Raw genomic sequence first — 22949 nt, forward strand, 5'->3', positions numbered from 1 at the left:
AGAAGCAACTAAGACTGCAAGAAGCAAAAATCATTGAAGAAAAAGCAGCTAAAATAAAAGAATGGGTGACAGTCAAGCTCCATGAGGTATAATTCTTGCTACAATACCTACACAGAAAACATAATGTTGCGACTGGATGTCCCTTAGGCTTTTTGGCTGTTAAAGGGCTTTGTGCCACAGTAAAAACAAACAAAAGAAGTACTTCACAGTTTCATTGATCTATATGGTTATTTGCTTGAAAGTGGAAAAATGAAAACAACAGCACAGAGGGCAGAGTATCCTTGTCACTTAAAATCTGGTGTCTCATTTGGTCATCTAGTATAATCTGCGTCCTCTTTAGGAAGAAAGGGCCAGACCTGCTCTCTGGAAGGTCTGCTTATCTCTGCTAATTGAGAGAGATGAGCTGGCAAACTGAGCTTGCTCAAGCAGATGCCTGAAGTATGAATAATCCCCAGAAAGCTGACCATGTCTGCTGGGGCCTGGCAGAAGAAAGGACTTGATCATGTTTTATTTTCCAATGCCCATAGTACTCTTAGTCATTAACAGTTTCAGGGGCGCTGGTTCTGTTCTTAAAAGAGACCAGTTGTCTCTCATGTTTCTCTCCTGTGGTGAAATAATCACGTCTCTAGGGCTGCCAGGTTTGTGCAGCTGTGTATGTATAGAATCTACAGTTGCCCGTAGAAGTTAAAATCCTACTCTGTTGTGGTTAACTGGAAATTATACTCCAGTTGAAAACCAATTCAATTATTATTTTTAAAGCAGGAAACTAGAAGTAGCATTTACTATTAGTCTGTGAGGAGCGTTTTTGAAATAATTCAATAAAAATACAATGAAGTTTAGCTAAAATTGCCTTGAAAAAGTTTGGACAAAATCAGACACAACTCAAACCATTTATTTAGTTTGAAACCTGGAGAATGTCAGGCCGGTGTCCCAGAGGTGGCTGAGTGCGACCCAATGGGAAGGGGAATTGCTGGCACCCCTCTCTGTAATTTGGGATACTCAGACTCAAATCTTCTCTGTGCCTAATTCGAAGCAGGAGTTTGAACCAACATCTTTTACCTCTTGGTAGTGGGTTGTTCTTTTTTTCTTCCCGTAGAAGGTCTTCTGCTCTGTATAAAGTGTTTCAGTATCTATTTTTTAATCTTTGTTGTGGGATGGTAGGAGGCATTAGCACCATCATTCCTTCTGTTTCCTCTGCTTGCTCTTGCATTTGCCACATGGCACAAGAGTTTGTAATTCTAGCCCTCTGCTTTTATTAAAAATACCAATGCAGATTTCTTTTTTCTTAATTATTAAGGCTTTTTAAAGCAGTGTTGAGTTTGCTGGGTTGGGGGAATGATTTTAATAGAGGTTGAGCAAATGATTGCAGGGGATTTCATTTTTCAGAATAAATGAATGCCTAGGCTGGCATTAAGAGAAGTAGCTTTTTCTTTAGACAGGCAGAAACTCAGAGAAAATGTGAATGATGTAATGACTTTAAAAATTGTTTCACTGATGGAAGAGATTACATTTATATACTTTTAGTTAGAGGTGGAAAATCAGAACCTTCGCTTGATCAACCAAAAGCAAACCAAGGAGATGAAAACAGTACAATCTAAACTGCAAGGTAAATGTGCAAGTCTTTTAAAAACCTCTCGATATATGGCATAATTCTTTCTATTCTCTATTAATTTGTGCATCCATTGAATTGAAATATTCTGTGAAACCACAGAGATTTCAGTTAGTGTGAATTGACATCGGAGTGACTGTACATGAAGGTGTTAGGCAAGCAAAAATTTAATTTTTATTAAAAAGATATGCAGACAAACCACAACTTTTTTCTGTTGGATGAATGGGTAGCTCTGTTATTTAAGAGGTTCTGCAAGTAGTAAGATTTGACTGGATTTATGTCATATATTTGCTTTCACTTCTTCTTGGCACCGATAGCACTAGCATTGTTAAGGAATAGATGAATGTCAGTCTTCATCTGCTTTTTCAAGCAAAATGTTCATCTGGGAATCAGATTTCTGACCAGATTTTTTTAATTGCTATATTTGACTAAAGTGATCCAAAAACCTTAATTCAGCCTCAGTATCACCAGGTTCATCTCCACGTGGATATAGTTAATTTTAAAATCATAAAATGTAAATATGGTGAAGAGGAATATCGCCTCCAAAGAGCATTAATCAAAGTTGAATTTTATTTGCCACCATGTTGACTGTTCACCAACTTTCTTAAGTCTCGCTGAAGGTTCTCACAGTCTTCTCCATATTTGGTTGACCTGACAACTTACAATCATCTGAAAATCTTGTTAGTTTGCTACGTAGCCCTCATTTCACAGAACCACAGAATGGTTGGGGCTGGAATGGACCTCTGGAGATCATCTCATCCAACCCACCTGCTAAAGCAGGTTCTTGATAATGTATCTCATGTATATTTGTATATACAGAGACATTTAGAAATAGGTGTATGTGTATATATATGTGTGTGTATGCACGTAAAATGTGTATATGAAAATATAAATATTTACATAATACATGCATACACAATATGAAGCTTTTAAACCAAGATGCACCTCTCTGTTAATGAAGAAACTGGATAATTTTGTTTCTTTGCTATTTTTTGATCAGTAGCAATTCTGTATACTTCAGCACTTCATAGCTTTGCTCGTCCTCTTCCGATAGATCTATTCAAAGGCTTTTTGAGACACTAAGAATTTGTCAGCTGGATTTTAACAGACGTTTACTTAAATGCTCAAAATATTGAGAAATTTATTAGTATTTGCTGTGTTCATACTGGTAACAGGCTACAGATTATGATCATGTGGTACTGTTTTTAAACAGTTTGTAGATATCGATGAGGGTCATTTGTTCCTGGATCTGCCACATAACTTTTTATAAACAGGGATGCACAGCACTGTTTCATATCAGCTTCTGGCAGAACAGCTGTCCCTAAAGACAGATTTCATATTCTCAAGGCAGTTAATCCTTTTATGCTTCCACCTTTTCTTGAAGTCCTCCAAATATACCTTCTAAGCCTGGAAACTTATTTTTTATATTTGCTGTAACACCTATTACAGATTCTCTTAATATTATTATGTGAAGGGAAGGCGCCACCACATATTTTAATACTGTTGTTCTACAGTCTTTCTAATATTATTTACCCTAGATCAATCTATAGGTTTAATTTCAGTCACAGCAGAATAAAACCAGGTATTTCCTCCAGGTTTTCATTCTTTATTAAGTGCATGTTGTACATCTTAATTGTGTGAAATTGTTAAAAGACATTTTTTTTTGTCTTTCTATACTAAAAAAAAAAGTCAATCTTTAAGAACTAGAAATGTAGCTCTGCTTTTGTTTTGATGTGGGGAAGTATCAGGTAGATTTTTAAATTATCTTTTTGCTAAGTGTTAGTTACCTTTAAAAACAAAATCAACAAACTTTACACTGTAAAGAGACCAGTAGCATAGCTTGCAGTATCCTATTAACACAAGATTTCTGAATTACTGTTCTTCAGAAGCTACGGGCAAGAAATCTGTTACTTCAACACAAAAACCTGCAGAGTGTCAGCGACTAAGCAGTTTGACTTTTGGATGCTTTTCGAATAGAGCAAGAAGTCCTCAACCATCTCCTAAGTTCGAAGAAACAAGCAAGTCTTCATCTAAAGAGTCAGACTACGCTGAAGGCAAAGACATGCTAGGTACTTAGTCACCACCACTGCTGTTTTATTCTCACACGGGAAGAACTAAAATCATCAGCTATGTCAGCATATCCAAAGCAGCTGTTTTCAAAGTACATTAACAGTACTCTCTCCTTCTTTAATGCTAGTCTCTGTTATTGCTGTTAGTGCTCTGTGAGCACTAGAGTCTCTATAATACCACTAATACGCTGTTTGGCAGCGTGCACTGGCGGGCAGGTGCTTTGACTGCAAGGGAAAGAATTTGTTGTGGCCCCAGCTTGCTCCACAGTAGCATAAGGGGTTTAAGGCTGCCAGGCCCCCAGGGAGGGCTGTTACATTTTTGTGCCTGTGTAGAATCTCGCCTAAGTCCAGTTTCTGTATATTTTATCAATGCTGGTGTCCCAGTGTTAGTTTCACACCGTAACTCAGCAACATAAACTCAGTAATATGATCAAGGTAAGACAAAAGAGAAGAAAGTCTCAGGGATCTTTTTGCGTCATTCCTTCCTATTCAAAGATGGAGAAAGCTCCCTCATCAGCTCATGCAATTTTCCCAACAAGCTGGTAATGCCAGCAAATTGGTGTGCTGTTATGCTATAATAAGCATAAGCAAATCCATTGCTTATGGGAGTAGCTTCTGCTACTTCCCTTAAGTCATGAAAAGCTCAGGAAGAGAACTCTTACTGCATTTCTTCGTTTGAGTCCCACAGTCCTATTTATGACCTCAGCATTTTCTCCACAGTTAATCATGGTACCCAAAATTGCAAGCTGAGGTCTGTGGAAAATCAGAAACTGAAACAGATTCTATTAATATTTTGTATATTTCTGTGACACCAAGTTCATTATAAGCGTGGGTATATATTATTATTTCAATTTTTATAGATGAGGGAATTGCAATAAGAATCTGTTTTTCAAGGGAAAGGATAAGAAATAGAACTTTAGTCTTGCCTAGATGGAAACAGATCAAGTTTTATGACTTCATTACTTTAATGTGGACTAAATTAAAATACTTGGTTACCCAGCCCACTTCAAATTCACCCAGCTATTTAACATTAGCTTTCCCAAGTGTCTCTATGGAAAAGCTCTAGTTCTTGGACCTGTTGTAACTCAGGGGGAGCACATAGGCCTCACTGACGTGCTGCAGGCTATAGCTCTCTCTTGCAAAACCAGGTAAAAGTGAAGAGCAGAAGCAAAGCTACTGTAGTATAGCATCTTTCCTTAAGCATTTTTCATGAGCCTCTCGTGTATCTGAAGCATTCACCCCTGGGAATACAATAGTAGCTTGCAGAAGAAATTTCTGTGTATAAACACTGCAGAAATGCTCAGAATACTTGATCTGTTAACGTAAATATCTTCTGACAAGTTTTTACTAAACTTTCATTTTCTTTAGATTTAATAAAGTAGCTCCATTTATATGCCCTCTTAAGCCCTTAGGGGCTTGGGGGACGTTTGTTTTCATGCATGTGTGGTTTATTTCAAAATACAGCTCCACTCTGCTCGTCTTTACATTTATTGCCATTTTTAGTTTGGCTAGAACTTTTGAGTAATGTCTGTTACAGTTTTTTGGCAAACATCATTGCAACTTCAGTTGCATCCAAAAATTGATAGTCTTTTCCTTAAGGTTTATTGTTTACAATATTAAAAAAAATGTGCTTACGCATTTAAAATTATTACTTACTATTTGTAGACATGATGACAAAATCCTTTAGCAGTTAAGTTTGCTAAAGTAATTTTCTTACGTTCATTCTATTTCTCCTCTAGAGACGGATATCCTGGAAACTACCTTTGCTGGTCCAGTTGAGACCAATAAAGGTCAGAAGTCATTGCAACAAAGTTCCTCTGCATCAGAGCAGAACAAAAATGTGAGAACAAGCTGTTCATCTAAAGACATAGACAGCGACATGTCAAAGAACTCCTGCACTACCGGGAGTGACTGGAGCTCAGATGAGGATGGAGGAGACAATAAAGGGCTGAAATCCAGGTGTACCTCCACTATCTCAAGCCACACATCTGAAGAGAACACAAGGTACAGTCGAGTGGGAAGTGAAATGTATTTGACAGCATCTGATGACAGTAGTTCTCTATTTGAAGAAGAGAGTTTTGGTGTTCAGAGGACTCAGCACAAGAAGTTTTACTCCTGGCAGCAAGGGTCCCAAAGAAAAGGCCAGAACAATCCAGGTGGAAAGTGCAACTCGGACTTCTTAAGTAAAAAGAAAGACCGAGATAGTTCTTCAGATGAACTGAATAAGAAATTTCAATCTCAGAGGCTAGATTATTCATCCTCATCCAGTGAGCCAAATACACCAAGTCCAATTTTAACCCCTGCTCTGACACCCAAACACCGAAGTCTGGCAACTTCTGCAGGTTCTCAGTGCACAACGCCATCGGATTCTCCCTCAAATCTGCCACCCCCAAAGCTGCGGACTCCTAATGTGCTTAGTCTAAATTCAGCATTAGCAAAGAAACACCTAAGCCAGCCCCAGCTGAGTTCTGACAGAATGTTTGGTAGAAATCGAAATGCCATAAGCATGATACGGCCATGGAGACCTCAGGAAACAGACATTGATCTGGTGGACGGAGAAGATACTGATATTTTAGAGAAAATGGAGATTGGCTGTGATGAAGGAGTGTTTACCTACGACTGCCCTGAAGCACAAAATGCTGAAGCCCAGGAACCTTGTGATATGACAAAAAAGGGTGCTAATAACAAACCTCCAACCCCTCCATTACATCGATTTCCTTCCTGGGTAAGTGTAAATATAGATATTTTTCGTACTGGTGAAACTAACTCATTTTCATGCCTCTCTTCTACAATTTTTGTTGCCCTGCCTTTCTTACTCTCTGATGGCAAGACAGGCTGTTACCTTAACTGGACTAAGAGGACAAACTCAGAAGCAAGTGATTTAAAGCACAGCATTTCTGCTATTGAACAACATAATCACTATTTTTGTAGATAAGACTAATTTTCGTCATGTCACATCTAAGTTACATATGTGCTTTTGAGTGTATCAAAAGAGGTAATGCTTGTGATTGCATTTATTTCTTTACCTTAACACCTAAGAGTACTGGTGTTACTGCCTTTGCTGTAACCATTGTACCACTCACAGTCTAGCAATTAAGTTGACAGAAGAGAACTACAGATTACAAAAGTTATTGATCACATTTCCAAGTAAAATTTTAAAGCTATCAATCAGGGAATTAAAATAGTTATTAGTATGTCGTACACAAAATCCAAAATTAGCTGTGTCAAGACTCACTGATTCTGCAGTTCCACAGTCAGACATTTATTAATGATTCATAGATGAACAATGGATTGATGGAACTGCTTCTCTATGTATCTGTTTTAGTGCATATTTTTTTATTATAGAATTTCTTATTGTGGCCTTTTAACACAAAATGGTTCAAAAGTTGCCTCCTAATGGCATTTCTCTGTTCTTAACATACAGACTTGCGTTAAAAAATATTCTCACTATAGCTTCTTTGGCCCATGATAATAGCAGTTTTTTCAATAAGTTACCTTGAGGGCAAGCTTTGTGTGCAAAAAGGTTGAAATAGACTACAGATATGATGCATATGACACATAAAATAAAGATGCATTTTTCAGCTGCTACTGATGACACCATTTTATCAACCAGCTTATCACGTTGTTGCACTAACACAAAGATTAGGAGACTATGGGGAGGCTGAACAGAAGAAGAGTAATTGTTGTGTTTTAACTATCTGCCATCAAATCCATTCTGCTTGTATAGGAAAGCAGAATTTATGCTGTAGCCAAATCTGGTTTAAGGATGTCTGAAGCTTTCACCGTGGAATCTCTTAACAAAAGTAAGTGGTTTAGCTGTTCATTGTCTCATCAACAACAATTCTCTTTTTATGGCAATTTGTAAGCAAGGACCAAAGGTCCCATGTTTCTCTAAGATACTTTAATGAAGATTCAGTTATCTGCTATTTAAAACCTAGAAGATTGTTATCTTCCCATTGTTTTCTATTACCTTGCCTCTTTGTGCTGGATTTCTGCTTTGTTCACCCCAGTTTTCTGTGCAGTTCATTTTGAAGATTCTATATGAGGTACCAAGGTAAGAGATTATACTTCCAATTTAAAAAGGGTTAGTGATCATCACTACAATTTATTTATACTCTTTAAAACCACTGAAATTTCAAAAAGCTATAAATCTTACATCTAAACCAGTTCAGGAGTTTGTTTTTTACAGCAGTTATACAATGCAAAAAATTAAATTTTAATTTGGTTAATTGAGGGGTAAATTAGGAAGCTCATTTATACAATGTGTTGCTTTTTTAGGTGCTGTTTCACTACCTTCATACTCCATACCCAGCTTATATACATCTCTGATATATAAGAACATGACCACTCCTGTCTACACCACTTTGAAAGGGGTAACTGTATTACCATTTAAAGGAAATTTTTAAATACCATTAAGTTTCACATCCAGGAACTTGCTGTTTCACATTCGCTGCTACCATGCCAAATATGTCATAAGATGATGTTTCAACATCACAGAACCCCAGAAGTAATGGAAATGTCAAATAGCTGGAAAAAAAATTAATCCTGCTTATAAAATGTTACCAGCCCCGGTCAATTCTTCTTAGGTCCCTTGCTGATTTTTTCCAAAGGCTTGTTAAGTTATTAAACAGAGCCACATGGTGCTCAGTGCCATAATTAAAACTGTGTGTATGTGTAGAAATGTTTTTGCGTCAGTGCCAAAGCTGTTTATAGTCAGCCAGCAGTAACTAATCACAGCATTGTTTGTTTTCTGGCAGCCTTTTGTGATTTGGAAAGACCCGTGCCTTGAGCTACCTCAGGTTTCTGTTTTAAAATGTAGGGCTGGTTGAGGGTACAGAGGGCAGAGGGAATTCAGTTTTGTGTTGATATTTGCGTGCCAAAACTCACGACCCAAGTAAGAACAGCTCTGAATGTTAAGCCAGCAGAGCTCCGCTATGCTGTGGAGGAAATGACTGAGGCACCCTTTATGCAATGTATCAAAGAATGTTGTGTTACTTCCTGCAGAAAGCAACTCAAATAAGCAACAGCCCATTTATAGATGAGTCGTCAGGATCTGAGGAAGAAGACAGCTCTCGGTCCAGCTCAAGGACTTCTGAGTCTGATTCCCGAAGCAGAAGCGGTCCGGGCAGTCCTCGGGCTATGAAACGAGGTAGGCAAAAACTGGAAGAACAAGTAACTTCTGGGGAGTTCGGAAAACTAGGCAGTTTACACAAACGCCATAGAAATGGATTTCTTCTTTAAACAGCATGGATATCTTAAATCTAGGGTTTTATCTCAGCTGTCAAAGCCTAGATCTCTTATTTGAGCAGGAGAAAGGACTGTTACACAAGCTTTTTATTGCTGTTATTACAGATGGCTTTTTAAGGCATTAATCTAGTAGCTGGAGGAAAAGTGACTTGTACATTTAAAGCAAGAAGCTCTGTTCTTTCTATCTATCTATCTATCTATCTATCTATCTATCTATCTATCTATCTATCTATCCTCTGTCATGCCAAGGACTTTGTGTGACCTTTAACTGTCAGTAAAAACAGCCTAGGAAAAAGTAATTGCCATCAGAAAAAAATCCCTGCATATATTCAAGTTTATAAATCAAAGTAACAAATTAACATGATCAGAAAGCAGGTGGAAAAGTTCTCAACAGAGCGTTTGGTTGTGTCATCTGATGTAGTAATGCACTTCTTTCATTTTTACGTGGGGAGACAATGGAGACTAAGATCTAAGATCCTAGTGATGCCGAGTGTTGAGGTCCTTCATTATATGCTGCTTTAGAAATACCAAATAACATTATTCAGTAGTCCCCGTTAAACACGTTAAAATCGCCGTGAGCTGGAGCTCCACTCAGTCACCCTGTTGCAGGCAGACACAGCCACTGGTCCCCTGGTTTTCCCATGCCAGCCACACGTGACGCCGAGTCCTGTTTCCAGTGACGTTTTTATAGTTTTGCTACGTTAGTGTGTGAAAAGGACCTCTAGTCCTTTCCAGCAGCTCCATCTTGCTGAGCTAAAATGAGTGCTGTGGCTGCAGATGCATCTCCTTTTGCGTGCTTGCACAACCCAAAAGGTGAATTAGCTGATTTAATAGCTGCTTTCACCTACAATTTACATCTGTGTCTGCAAAATGGAACCATGCCCTTTGTTCGTGCTTTCTTCTGAGAAAACAGTCCTTGCATTGTTTCATGCATGGAAACCTTTCTTAACCACAATACACATGTGTACATATCTTTGTTGAAATCACATTGTTTAAAAATCTAGGCAGTCTCAAATTTCACTGGGTGCAAAATTAGCTTGATGAATATTTGTTATTAAAGACCCTGCATGAGAAAAGATAAACCCACTCTGAAAGCCCAAGTGTCTTACAAAAGCAATAAATGAGAAAAGCTTTCTTTAAAAAAAAAAAATAATAAATTGACAAATGATTTTGGAAATTAATAGAACAAAGGAAATAAGTGATATTCATTTCAATCTTGGAGAGTAACCCTTCAGAGTAGAAGACTAGTCAGAAAGTAAAACTTTACAAAAGGACATGCTCACATGTTTAAAAATAATTATTTCTATGATGAATAAGAGAGAAGTTTGAATCTTCATTGCTGATTCACTAGAACTTAAAACAGGGTGCATTTCTTTCAGGGTTAAAGTTAATAAACTTTAAAAAAATACTGAAATCTGGAATTCAGATTTATAGAAAACCTCAGTATAAAACTTCATACTAATTGCAAAATAATGAGAGTCACCTACAGCTTCAACATATAGCAGATCTTGAGCATAGCTTCTCAGTACACAGCAGTTGTATGAGAAATCCAGATACCAGAGCAAATGATAGAAAGGGGAAGGGGAAAGTTGCTTAGCTTAATTAAAGATCCTCTATTCATTTTCTAGAGAATGAGTATGGTGCATCGCACTGACTCCCTCTTTCAAAAAGGTGTTGTAATATAAGGTGATAATATATAGAAGACATTTATTTGTTGTTTGATTCACAGGTGCCTTAAACTCTGTTTAATTATGAAGAAAATGGGATTCAGCTATTAGCACTGTGCTAATAGTTTGATATTTTAAAAAGTGCTTGGTTCCTGATGGATTTATGTTGATACTTGCCTGCAGATCCTACTCAGATATTCTTTCTGCACGGATATTCTGATCTCATTTGTTTCTTACGTAATTCAAACAAACAAACAAACACAAAACCACACACATAAACAAAATCTTCCTTCTTTTAACTCAGGGGTGTCTCTGTCTTCTGTGACTTCAGAAAGTGACTATGCTATTCCTCCAGATGCATATTCAGTAGATACAGAGTATTCAGAGCCAGAGCAGAAACTGCCTAAGACCTCTTACTCATCTAGTGATAATGGAAAAAATGTGAGTACTGAAGTTCTGTGAAGAAGTGTACCTGTGGTGCTGTGCGTATATTTATGTTCAAAGACTGTTACCAGATCTCTATATTCAGTCTTGCAGACTCTCAGACTGCCTTACAAGTAGAAATAGCAAAATACACTAGCAATAGGTGGGCCATATAAGACTATAATGGTTGAAGGAAAGTGGAGGATAATTCTGAGCTTTCTATATAATGAATGGAAATAGGTAGACAACTGCAGAAGACAGTGCAGCGCACCTAAGATTTTCCTTCTTGGAACCAGATCTATTATCAGATATCATATGAAAGACTAAAATCAGCTTATTTGAATACTTAGGGAAATAGAAGGACATTCCACTGAAGGAGTTGGAGGCATCAATAGAAATCTGTGTGCAGTAATATGTTTCTATCGCTTCCTCATTCAGGGAGAACAACTTCAGGCATTAGAGAAATCGTAAGTAGAGTAAGGATAATAAGGACAGGTCAAAGAAACCAAACCATTACGGGGTACTGGTCTCTTTTTTAATGGCTTGTGTTAGTAGTTAGTGTCTTGACATACAAGTGCATTGACTGCCTGGTGATGAAGATAATTTATTTTAAGCTTTCTTCAGAGAGCAAAACTGAGCTCTGTTCTGCAGGCATACACACTAAAGTACATCTGTGCAAAGCTCTGTATTACAGTGCTCTATATCTGGTCTGTAGGTTAGACCCTGAAGTAGGGAAAAAAATATATTACATTTGATTCATTTTGCTCCTTGTTTAATGTAAATAATTAGTAAAATCAAGAATCATATTCTTAATTTCAGTATAGTTCTGGGCAAGTCATTCTCCTTCATGTACTATAACTGTAAGTAGGGATATTAATTAGTTATCCCACATGCATGTCATTTGTCTTAATTAATGCTTGTAAAAAACTTTTTTATTGGACTAAAGTCTCATTAAAGACTGTAATTATTATTTAGCATGCTTTTAAGTCATTAAATATCTGTGCCTTTCTGTATTTATACATATCTCTGAGGGTACAAGTATATATGTGTACCTAACTACTTTTAATATAACTTCTGAATAATCAGGAACCTTTGGAAAAATCTGGATATCTGTTAAAAATGGGTGGTAAAGTAAAGACTTGGAAACGACGGTGGTTTGTGCTTAAAGGAGGCGAATTACTATACTACAAATCTCCAGTAAGTACATGTAACTTCTCTACTGTTTAATATTAGGTTGTTTTTACTGAGCATCTAGGGCTGCTAGAAGGAAAAGAAATGCATTCCTGGTGTCTGTTAAAAAGTGATTCATGACTCAGTTCCCCAAGAGGTATACACGGTACTCAATGTCTAACTAGGAAGTATTCATCAAGATTAATGTTTAAATGAGTTCTATAATTATTTATTGCTATTTGTTGGTAGATTTAAAATATTGTTTTTCCATTCTTTCCATACAGAGTGATGTCATTCGAAAACCTCAAGGTCAAATTGAGCTAAATGCATCTAGCCAGATTGAAAGGGGAGATGGAAAACAAACAATTCAGGTGCCTGCTTTGCTCAGCTGTGTTTCAACGGGTATTTATTCCTTCCATCCCCAAACCCGACCCCTTGTTTCAGTCCCTATTGCACTGGAAGTCCAAGTGTAGACTTGGAATTAATCGGTGCCCTTCATTTGAAACCCTAGAATCATTTCAGTTACCGTGGAAAGACCTACATGTAGTCCCTGTTTGTATAGCCACAAAGGTCAGATGGTCACATATGAGATATAAATAGAGTGGTCTGGGGCCAGCCATTAGGGCTGAGACAAGTTGTTGAAAGGAGATAAATTGAGTTTTCTCAACTCTGCTGTCCTGGAGCTTTTCAGATAAAGCCTTAGAAATGGTCTGTCTGCTCTGCCTGGCCATGGAATGTTTTGTTAATGAAAAGTACTTTGGGGAAAATAAATGCCCCAAAGTTGTGAAACTACAATGAGTAGTGTATGTTACAGCCCCCCACACTTTGGCATCAAATGTATAATGTTCTTAAAGCTGAAGATTCTTCTGTTACTATGTAGCTGACCACAGAAAAACGAACATATTACCTGACTGCTGATTCTCCCAACATCTTAGAAGAATGGATCAAAGTACTACAGAATGTTCTTAAAATTCAGGCTGCCAGCCCACTTTTTGTACAGCCGGAAATCAAACCAACCATGAAAGGATTACTTACAAAGGTAGGAACACTCTTCTTCCTCCAATTTGCTTAATTCAGTTCTTCTTAAGAATAATATCTAGAGGAAAACTGCCCTACAATAAAATAAATGCAAGCAAAAACAGACATGTTTTTCCTTTCCCAGTACTTTACAATGTGAACAATCCAGAAGGACTACCAACTCACCTATTTGGGCAACATTTTTCTTCTGGTTGTTTGATTTGATTTGGTTTTCTTTTCGTCTTTTTAATTCATTATTTCCTCTGTTGCATTTTCCATTTGTGCTTCAGTGGTATCCTAGTTCACCATATGTTTCATTAGCTGATTGACTTACCTTATTTCAGTGGAATGCTCTTTATTTTTATATTACTTACTGGGACAGATTATTTCACGATAATAAGAATACTGTATAAAAGGAATTTTTCTCTTTTAATTCTTACATTTCCTTAGCTTCCACTAATTTAGGCCTGATCCAAAGCCAAATGAAAAACTCACACGGGCTCTACTAGGCTTTAGATGAGCATCTAATACTTTAATTCTTTTGCCTTTAATAGTGTTAAGCAGTTTTAACCATTTGTCTAGTAATGTGGAAAGGAATTTGAACCAAGGCATTTATTCCCAGCATTACTGAAGTTCAGAGACAGTGAAATATAGTCTGTATTTTTCTGGCTGTGCTTGTTCCTAATGTTCTGTAATTTCAGGTAAAACATGGATATTCCAAAAGAGTTTGGTGTACACTGGTTGGAAAAATACTGTATTATTTCCGTAATCAAGAAGACAAGGTGGGTTCCTTACTTGTTTTTTCAGTAAATGGAAGATAACATACTGAAATTTACTTTAAACAAAACTGTTACAGCTTTATTAAGGTACAGCTGGCCAGGGTGGTATATGCCCATTTTGTCTTGAATACCAAACATTTATACTTCACAGATGGTCAACTTGGAAGGTTCCTGTCTAACAGACAGTAACCCAGGGCACACCCATTGGTCTCCTTCTCTTCTGGGATTGATATATATTCTGCATCTTGTCCCTGTAGCCAAAGGGGGACACCGATTTGCTGGCAGTTCAGGTCTGCTTTTCTGAGAGGTGTGAGACTGATCAGAAAAGACGTGACTGTCATTTACTTCTGGAAGCTGACCCTTTCTCGTGTGGTTGCAGTGAGTGCTGACTGCAAGTTTCAAGAAATTAAATGTTCTTTTTCTTCCTCAATTGACTTCCAAATCCTGTTCATTGGTATGTCGCAGTGCCTCTGCAGAGTTGGCTGCTTTGCAGATGTGTGTGTATGGGGGGGATCTTTTCCCACTCATCAGAATTATGGAAGAGGAGCTCACTGTCTACAACTGACCAAGTGAATAGAAATGGAGATGGAGGATGGCAAGAGAAAGGGGAGAGAAAATTATTCCTGAAACCTATGGAAAATACTCCTTGAGGAAAGAAAGGAAGAAATAGGATCCAATCAGCTTTAATTCATCTTCCACCCTCCCATATCCTGGAGGACAAGAAGAGCTAAGAAAGAGCAAGACCTGGCTGTTCCACATTAGACCCAACCTTTAGTTCTCTACCCACACTTCTGAATATTGTTGGTCCTAATATGTCCAGTCATATTTATCTACAGACACAGGACAAAGGGCACCTCCTAGTCATACTTTTCAGCTGTCCTTTGCTCCAAAGGCATTTTATTTTGTCATCAAGAAACATGTTTTTAATGGAAGCATGTCAGGAACAAGTTTTTGGAAACTTCTACAAGAATTTTTGTTAATACCACTGAGTTTATGAATATTTGATGAATACCCTTGTTACCTAGCTCTACCAAAGAGACTGTAGATACTTCACAAAATGGTAACAGTCCACTGAGCCATTACAACCAACAGTTCAAAAAAATACAGAAAATCTCATGTGTTATTTCAGATCTATCAAAATAATCACACTGGACCCAGTAATTCACAGTCTTTGTATAAAGCTAGTTATTCCCTTTGCTATCCTTTCCTTTTTTAGCCTTTTTTAAACATTCAGCTAAACCTTGTTTTTAGACCTATGTGAATAAGATAGCAGTAACCATCCATCAAAACATACTATTTTAATTACTCTTTAAAAAAGTGTAGTAGAGGGATGGGAAATTAAATGACTAGAGTATTAATCTCTAGCTCATCTGACAGAGACACTAAAATAACTTGCATTTTCTCCTATGAAGATATCTCTATGTTTTAAGTATGTGGATTTATGTTTAAAGTGTGTGAATTTACACATTTTACCATTGAAGATCTTGGGGTTTTAGCATGCCCTTTAGAAGCATCTAAGAATTTTGCTGGATACTTGTCAATATTTCCCCCACATTTGGAATAAGTTTTGCTGCTCTTTTGAAGCAAAATTGAAACTAATTTGCTAGCTTGTAATAGAATAAGAATTTAGCTTTTGTAAGCAGAATATATATGGAGAGTTTTCCAAAGCTAGTTTATTTCTAATTTTCAACAATTTGATAATTAGAAACATGTTTGCTGTAGCTGAATGTTTCTGCACAGAAACAAATTACACAATCTGCAGTGGTTAATACAGTAATGGAGTCCATTTAAGTGGCTTCTTTTTAAAATGGAATTCAAATTAAAAAAATCAGCGAACTGTGTTTTAGTTAAACTTGGTGAGTAAATCAGTCGACTATATGTATGTGAAATGGCATCTCTTGATTCTCAGAATCTTATCTTGTTCAAAAAGTTGAATGCTTCAGAAGCACCACAGAAAATCGAAATTACCACATGCATCTTTAATCCTTACTAGTGAGAGCACTGGAATAAAGAGCCACCACTATGTGATGTTTTCTTCAAAATTAGTATATTATTAACTGCTCACTTTATTAAAGAAAGTCACCCTAGACTGATTCTAACTTGCCAGCAAAAATAAGATGCTGGTTACTGTAGTGCTCAACTGTCCTTTTACCAGAGGGAAACAAACATCCCTATTTCTGCTGAGTCCCTAAGCATGGCCAGACATCACAGACAACATGGGAACAGGAGCCAAGGCTTCTTCACTGCACCATTAAATAACATTCTTGTGAAGATCCCGGTGTCTGAACGGCTAGAGAAGGAGCAGTGGTGCTGTGGGAAGGAAAAGAGCTTTGCCTAAAACAGCCAGTAAGGACTGACATCCTCTGTCAGTCCTGTCACCCAGTTGTGAGACTGGATGCTGTATTTGTGTTGGTAACAGTTTCCTCTTGATAATGGCTATGAAATAATTATTTCTGTGAAAAATTCCTTCTGAATGGCTTTTCATATACAGTATTTCCTGATAAATGATCATAACTTCAAATACAACTCAAGACTCAAGTACTGTCATCTATCAGACAGGAGAATGAAACCAAGAACATCTACCATACCATACAAAAAATTTCCCTTTTGAATTTATAGCATGAACAAAATAAATGTATGAGCACTACACTGCTGTCCTTTGAAATGATAAGATTATTCAGTGCTTGACCCAGGGAAGTTTTGCTTGGATCCAGGTATGGAAACTCTGAAGAATCACTTCTCTTCCCTAACAGACATTTATTGGACTAACTAGATACAGAGGTAGACCTGGAAAAGAATTTTGTAGAAATCTCTCTTTCATACTTTGGCACATGTCATTCTCCTGCTGCTGTCTGCAATAGCCAGCTTATCTGATGTTCCTTGGCAGGACTAAAAATGTCTAACTATAAATGGGTATTGATGGTAGTTCATGTTTTTATTTCTATTTGTAGTGTAAGAAATATGTCAAGTGGGCACTGAAGCAAATGTTTGTTCTCTCACCACTTCTGATATTTACTTCTAGTTTCCTCTTGGTCAAATCAAGCTTTTTGAGGCGAAAGTGGAAGAAGTTGATAGATCATGCGATTCTGATGAAGATTATGAAGCTAGTGGTCGTAGTTTATTATCAACACATTACACTGTTGTTATCCACCCCAAAGATCAAGGACCCACTTATCTTCTTATAGGATCCAAACATGAGAAGGTAACAGAAGGACTTTTTAACTGAGTTTCAGTAGCACATCTATGAGTATGGTGCTGTGATACAAATATTGCTTAAAGAGGGAGAGGAGGAGGAGGACCTACAAGTCATCTGGCTTGTAGTTTGATGTAATATGCAAGGAGAAGGTCTGGCTTCGTTAACATTGATCAGAGTTTGTCTGTGAACCAATGCTATCATAGGTAATCCTTTTTAAAACATGAAAATAAGCAGGCTTGCCTATGTAAGGAGATGGTGTAGTACCTCAAATGTGCTGTAAATGGAGAATTTTGCTTGCATTACGCAAACTTGTAGACAGACAGCAGACCTTTCTGAGAGGTTTTGGGATACTGTTGTCTGTTTTCATGGATAAGACTAACAGTAGGGAATACTGCCCTACTGCAGTGAAGGAGAAATGAGAGGTATGGTTAGAAGCATTTCTATTATTATTGCTTCATTGTTCTCAGGTAATCTTGTAGACCTCATTTTGCTTTCTGGCCTTATCCATAGGTTAGTAGGATCTGGCTGTGATTAAAAAGCACTTACATTAGCTTTCTGAAGAAGAAATGAAGAATGCCCTGATAATTAGCCATGATTTCTGAGGGTAGAAGAAGTCTGAAGAGAGCCTTGTCCAATCTTCCTTGCTTACTGTTTCTAGCATAGAGACCATGAATACAGGTGTATTCAAAGAAAGGGAAACTCCTTTGGATTTTGATAGGAGTGTACAGCAGTGTTTCAGGTTGAGAGCAAAATCTTGCTGAAGCAGCTCCTTCCAACACAGAATGAGTGAGCTGCTGTGTGTTTCTCTACTTTAGGACACGTGGCTTTATCATCTGACAGTTGCAGCTGGAAATACCAGTGTAAATGTTGGATCAGAATTTGAACAACTTATCTGCAAATTATTAAATATGGAAGGCGATACCAGTAAGTTTGGTTTTGTTTCAACATACTAATCTTCTAATATTTACTTACTGAATGCACTTACGAACTGAACTAACTGCAAAATCTACATTATTTTATCTGCTTAGCTTCTCAGATTTGGAGACATCCTACGCTTTGCCACAGCAAAGAAGGAATTTCTTCCCCTCTTACAACATTACCATCAGAAGCCTTGCAAACTGAAGCAATTAAATTATTTAAGGTAAAACTATAGCAGATGCCTTTTTTATTAACTGACGTATTATTTTAACTCTTAGCTAAAGAATGGCTTACTAGAGATGTTCAACAGATAAGGAAAAAGGGAAGTTTACTCCTCTCTTTAGTGGAGGTAACTAATGGACAGTAGCAGGATGTCCCCACATTATCTGATGGAAGAGGATCACTTCCAGTGTGAAGAGATCACTTCTAGCTGTGAGGGAGCAGTTTAGGCTGCAACTTTGGACCTTTCTACTGAGGTTATTGATAAAGTGCAAATTAGTAGAAAAATCCATGGCCATCAATGATGAGAATTTTATCATGAAGTTCATAAGCCCTAGAGAACCTAACGGAGTGGATCTCTGTATTCAGAGAACTATCTGAAATACTATTTTTTCAGTGAAATTTCAGGAAGAACAAATGGTAGGTGAAAGTTTTGTTGTACATATATTTAAATGAGCTAGAAGAAATTTTTAAAATCTGAAGAAAAAGCAAAGCCAAAGTTTCTAGTTGAAGCCAGTCACAGATGATTTCAAATTGAGATAGAAGGCAGAGATTGTACTGCTCTTTTTAATAAAAAGAAAATATTTTCTTCATATGAAGTACCATTCTTGAAAGACTAATTAGGTATTCTAGTAATATAACTAGAGAAAATACTACAGAGTAAAATTATTGAAAGTATTTCACAACAGTTCTGTGAATTCACTTTTAAAGATTTTCATACACCTTTAAAAATACACATACCTCCTGGTAGTAGTGAAAAGGCTTTATGATGAAGAGAAATGTAATGGTTCATAACTGCTGTGCTGCAGCTAGTTTCTTGAGAATTCTTGTATGCCAGTAAGACCTTACATCTTTCCCAGTCCAAGGCCAGACAGGTGGTTGATATCTATGGGAGGGAATATGCTGCAATGCCTTTAACCTTCTTTCTCCTCTCTCCTGCCCTCACCCAGGTAAAACTACTCCTGAACGTTAACTAGTAGCCAGGCTATAAAGTCTGTTTCAGAGACAAAATAAAATCTTGCTGTTCCCCTTTTCTGTACATTGTGAAATAAATTACAAGTTGGAAGGCACGGTGCTTGGATAAATGAACTTTCTCCACAGAACTTACACAAGGCTAAAGACCAAATTCCCTGAAGCATCAACTCTCTTGAGAATTTTGATGTAATTGTTTGGCTCTAGAAAGGAGTTCAAAGCAAGCACCTTCAGTCACTGTTCAGTCACAGCCACTTGTAGGCAAACTTTCCAACTTGTCTGTCAGAAATGTTTGAAGCACTTTAGAGAAGTACATCCATGTTATTTTCTGCAATCTTGCAGTATGAAACTTTAAAAGGGAATCTACTTCCCTGATAAAAATTAATGTACATTTATTTGGAAATAACTTTTTGAAATGTATTTCAGACCTAATTCAAATCACAGACGCTTCCTTAAAATAAATAAGAGATTACTTGTATGACCTTTACTGAAATTTTGTATAAATCAGTTTGAAAGTCAGGTAGGGAATTGATTTAGAAAAAGATCAAGTCATGTTTCAGTTATTCCATTGCTGATAAAAATTAGTCCTGTGCATCCACATATTTTCAGGTAGACTAGAAATACGATTTGGCTTCTGTCCATTTCTTGTATTTTGCTTATATACCTTGAAAATTCATCAACTATTATAGAGAGTAAATGCAATGAGTGATACGTAAGCTTGTTTCTAATACAGCACAACAAATGCTTCACACCTGGCTTTCCTAAGACAGTACTGGGGATAGGTAAGGTTATACTTACCCACAGTAAAAATCCAGTGAAAGCCAAGATGCAAAACAAATGGCTCTGAGTAATGGTTTTCTTATCTGTGTATACTCTGCCATGTCATGCTTACTACTTGCACAAGAATTTTAAACTGGCTGCCATTGCAAGCTGTACACTTTACATTTTAAAGTCCTTAGAGGGGTAAGTTATGTTCAGCATGTCCTTAAACTTAACTACCACAACTGTGGCATCTCCTGCTAGAGCTCACTTCATTAGATACAGAATGAGAAGCATATTTTTTAAGAGTTGTTTTTATCTCAAGTCTCTCCATATAGCTTTTCATTCATTCTGGCTCCTTTTCACCCCTTTTTGCAGGGTCAGTGGAGTTTTCTTAGTCTACTGATAAACAGACTAATTTGTTACAGAAAACATCTAAGATATTTGTTGGAGCTTTTTGTATGTAAACTCACTTGCTTATTATTTCATATCTAGACCTGCCAGTTGTTTATAAATGCTGCAGTTGACTCTCCTGCCATTGATTACCATGTATCTTTGGCCCAAAGTGCTTTGCAGATCTGCCTCACACATCCTGAACTTCAAAATGAGATCTGTTGTCAACTTATTAAACAGACTAGACGTCGACACCCACAAAACCAGGCAGGACCAGTACAGGTAACCCAGTATTTATTTTAATGGTATCTATTCAAACATCAGTGAAGGAACTACACAGACTGTTGGGAATGGTAAAGGGGCTCCACTCTTCTATAGCATCTGCTTACTTAAAATCACATAAAATCCTGAACTAAAATCTTACTACTGGTGTGTCTTCCTGAAATGCAGCTGATGCTGTCCTCCACCAAAGTAGGTGTATGTGGTGACAGAGTGTATCTGTGCCTGTGCTGTTTTTAAAGGCTGGACACACAATGGGCTATCTTCAAGTTAAGTGCTGAGTAAGACATCATGTATGGAACCTAATTCTCTTTTACTGCGTCTTTCCTAAGAGAGGTGCTGTATCAGGAAGCTGGGTAGGCTACAGCCCACAGGAGATGTCTCTACAGCATGAGTGTGAAGAAAAGCTGTAGTGCCATGTTGTGAAATCTCAGATACACTCAAGGCTTCTGAGCGACCTCTTGTATGTCATGCTGTTCTGCACACACGCTGCATGCTAGGTTATAAATACATACTTAAAATTTTTCACTTTGTCCGCTGCCAGCTGTTCGCTGGTATCCAAATACGTACTAATTGAATGAACTGAAATTGAAAGGAAAGCAAATGCTTACAGTTTGCATAGAATTAACAGAACTGTAACAGTAGTGCTTATGATGGAGCATTACCTACAGAACTAGGAGATGGATTGGAAAATGAGAAAGAAAATTACGATGTTAAGGCTTTTGTACCAGGCACGTTCTCTCACCATAGAAAGTAGAACACAATGAGCAACCTACCTATTATCTAGAAACAGCCCATATGTGGGATGTGGCCAGTATTTTTGCATCACTAAAACATCCACAAAGCTTTTATAACAGACGCATTAATAGCACATTCATGTCAATTAGCACATACTGAAATTAGATATGGATGATGAACTTAAATTAATCATAATCCTTCTTCAGTATTTTGGTACCTTCCTTCTGATACAGATAAAATTGTTTTCATAATATACTGGCATGATTTGTAAGAGTTAATATGTTCAGTAAAATCTTTGCAGTTTCATCCTTCTCCTGCACTGTCTCCCTGAAAAAGAGCCGATACTATCCTCCAGCAAAGTATAGGTATTTGATGAAAGGGAGTATCTGTGCCTGTGATGTCAAATTTCTATTTAATACCAGGCAAGTCAAATAAATCAAAATAGATAAACCCCGTTTTCTAAATTTCACCATGATGCATTGATGCAATTGTGAGAAAAGTAGTTGCAATGATAGTAAGCGTATATCCAGAGTACATGAAAGCAGCCTATATTAAGTGAAGCCTATGGATACATGTTGAGCAATGAATATATACCAAAATATTGAATAATTGTTATCTTACTTTATACTTGGTAGGAGGAAAATGTCTTATGGGTTGCTTCAGGAGAGCTGAATTAAATTAATTGCACAGGCTTCTCCTCTTTTTCTAGTGCTTGGCCTGGCAGCCTTAGTGGGTTTTTTCCTGTGTGTTAACTGCTTTTTGTACAAACTGATCTACTTTCCAGCTTCCAGCCCTGAAAGAAACTTGCTGTACGCAAGTAAATAGAAAGAAGCATTCTGGCCTTCTGATGAGGTGGCATACTTATTTCCTCAGCTTTTTCTCTGTGTTTGTTATTTTTCATTCCTATTTACAGCTGTCTGTTACTTGACTTGGCACAGTGAGGTGAGCTGCACAGCGGGAAGTTGTAATTTGTAAGATGTTTAAAACGGTGAATGTCTTCCTTTTGTCCAGGGCTTGCAGCTCTTGGCTCTCTGCATTGGACTCTTTCTGCCTCAGCACCCATTCCTTTGGCTTCTTAAACTTCATTTAAAGAAGAACGCAGATTCCAGGTATGTCTGAATATTATTACCCAGCTAGTTGACTAGTCTTTTTGAAGTACCTTATTTTCAATCTTTTTTTCAATCAATTTAATATTTTAGATCTTTTGACGTATATTTTAAAATAAATTTGAGTATAATTGTGCTCTAGTGCTACTAAACTGTAGTACATGTTACTGCTATGCATCACTTAGGAAAGTCATCCTTTGTTTTGAAAAACACTCTGTACAGGAACCCTTGACTGTATGTTACAAAACCATGAAAACCAAAATATGGCAGATACACAAAATACTCTGAGCTATGTTCATCTTTGGCACAATTGTGTTGGTCTCAGTGGACTAATTCTTTTTGTAATTCCACATGGAAAAATGTGTTGGAAATATCACAAAGTGACATC

At 37.2% G+C, this 22949-nt stretch overlaps 1 protein-coding gene across 1 annotated transcript in view; it reads left to right on the plus strand.

Moving 5' to 3' along the window:
- Positions 1–22949, plus strand: part of PLEKHH2 (pleckstrin homology, MyTH4 and FERM domain containing H2) — a 57679-nt gene that overhangs the window by 19795 nt on the left and 14935 nt on the right. The window contains exons 5-21 of the mRNA XM_082047309.1: positions 3–86; positions 1525–1606; positions 3496–3678; positions 5418–6403; positions 7406–7481; positions 7957–8051; positions 8683–8827; positions 10897–11033; positions 12102–12212; positions 12470–12556; positions 13066–13224; positions 13904–13984; positions 17004–17183; positions 17993–18101; positions 18206–18318; positions 20541–20720; positions 22467–22564. Coding sequence (XP_081903435.1) covers positions 3–86; positions 1525–1606; positions 3496–3678; positions 5418–6403; positions 7406–7481; positions 7957–8051; positions 8683–8827; positions 10897–11033; positions 12102–12212; positions 12470–12556; positions 13066–13224; positions 13904–13984; positions 17004–17183; positions 17993–18101; positions 18206–18318; positions 20541–20720; positions 22467–22564 — 2906 coding nt within the window. The remainder of the gene's footprint in view (positions 1–2; positions 87–1524; positions 1607–3495; positions 3679–5417; positions 6404–7405; positions 7482–7956; positions 8052–8682; positions 8828–10896; positions 11034–12101; positions 12213–12469; positions 12557–13065; positions 13225–13903; positions 13985–17003; positions 17184–17992; positions 18102–18205; positions 18319–20540; positions 20721–22466; positions 22565–22949) is intronic.

The sequence above is a fragment of the Streptopelia decaocto genome (genome assembly GCF_964273445.1).
Source record: "Streptopelia decaocto genome assembly, chromosome: 3".
Taxonomy (NCBI): domain Eukaryota; kingdom Metazoa; phylum Chordata; class Aves; order Columbiformes; family Columbidae; genus Streptopelia; species Streptopelia decaocto.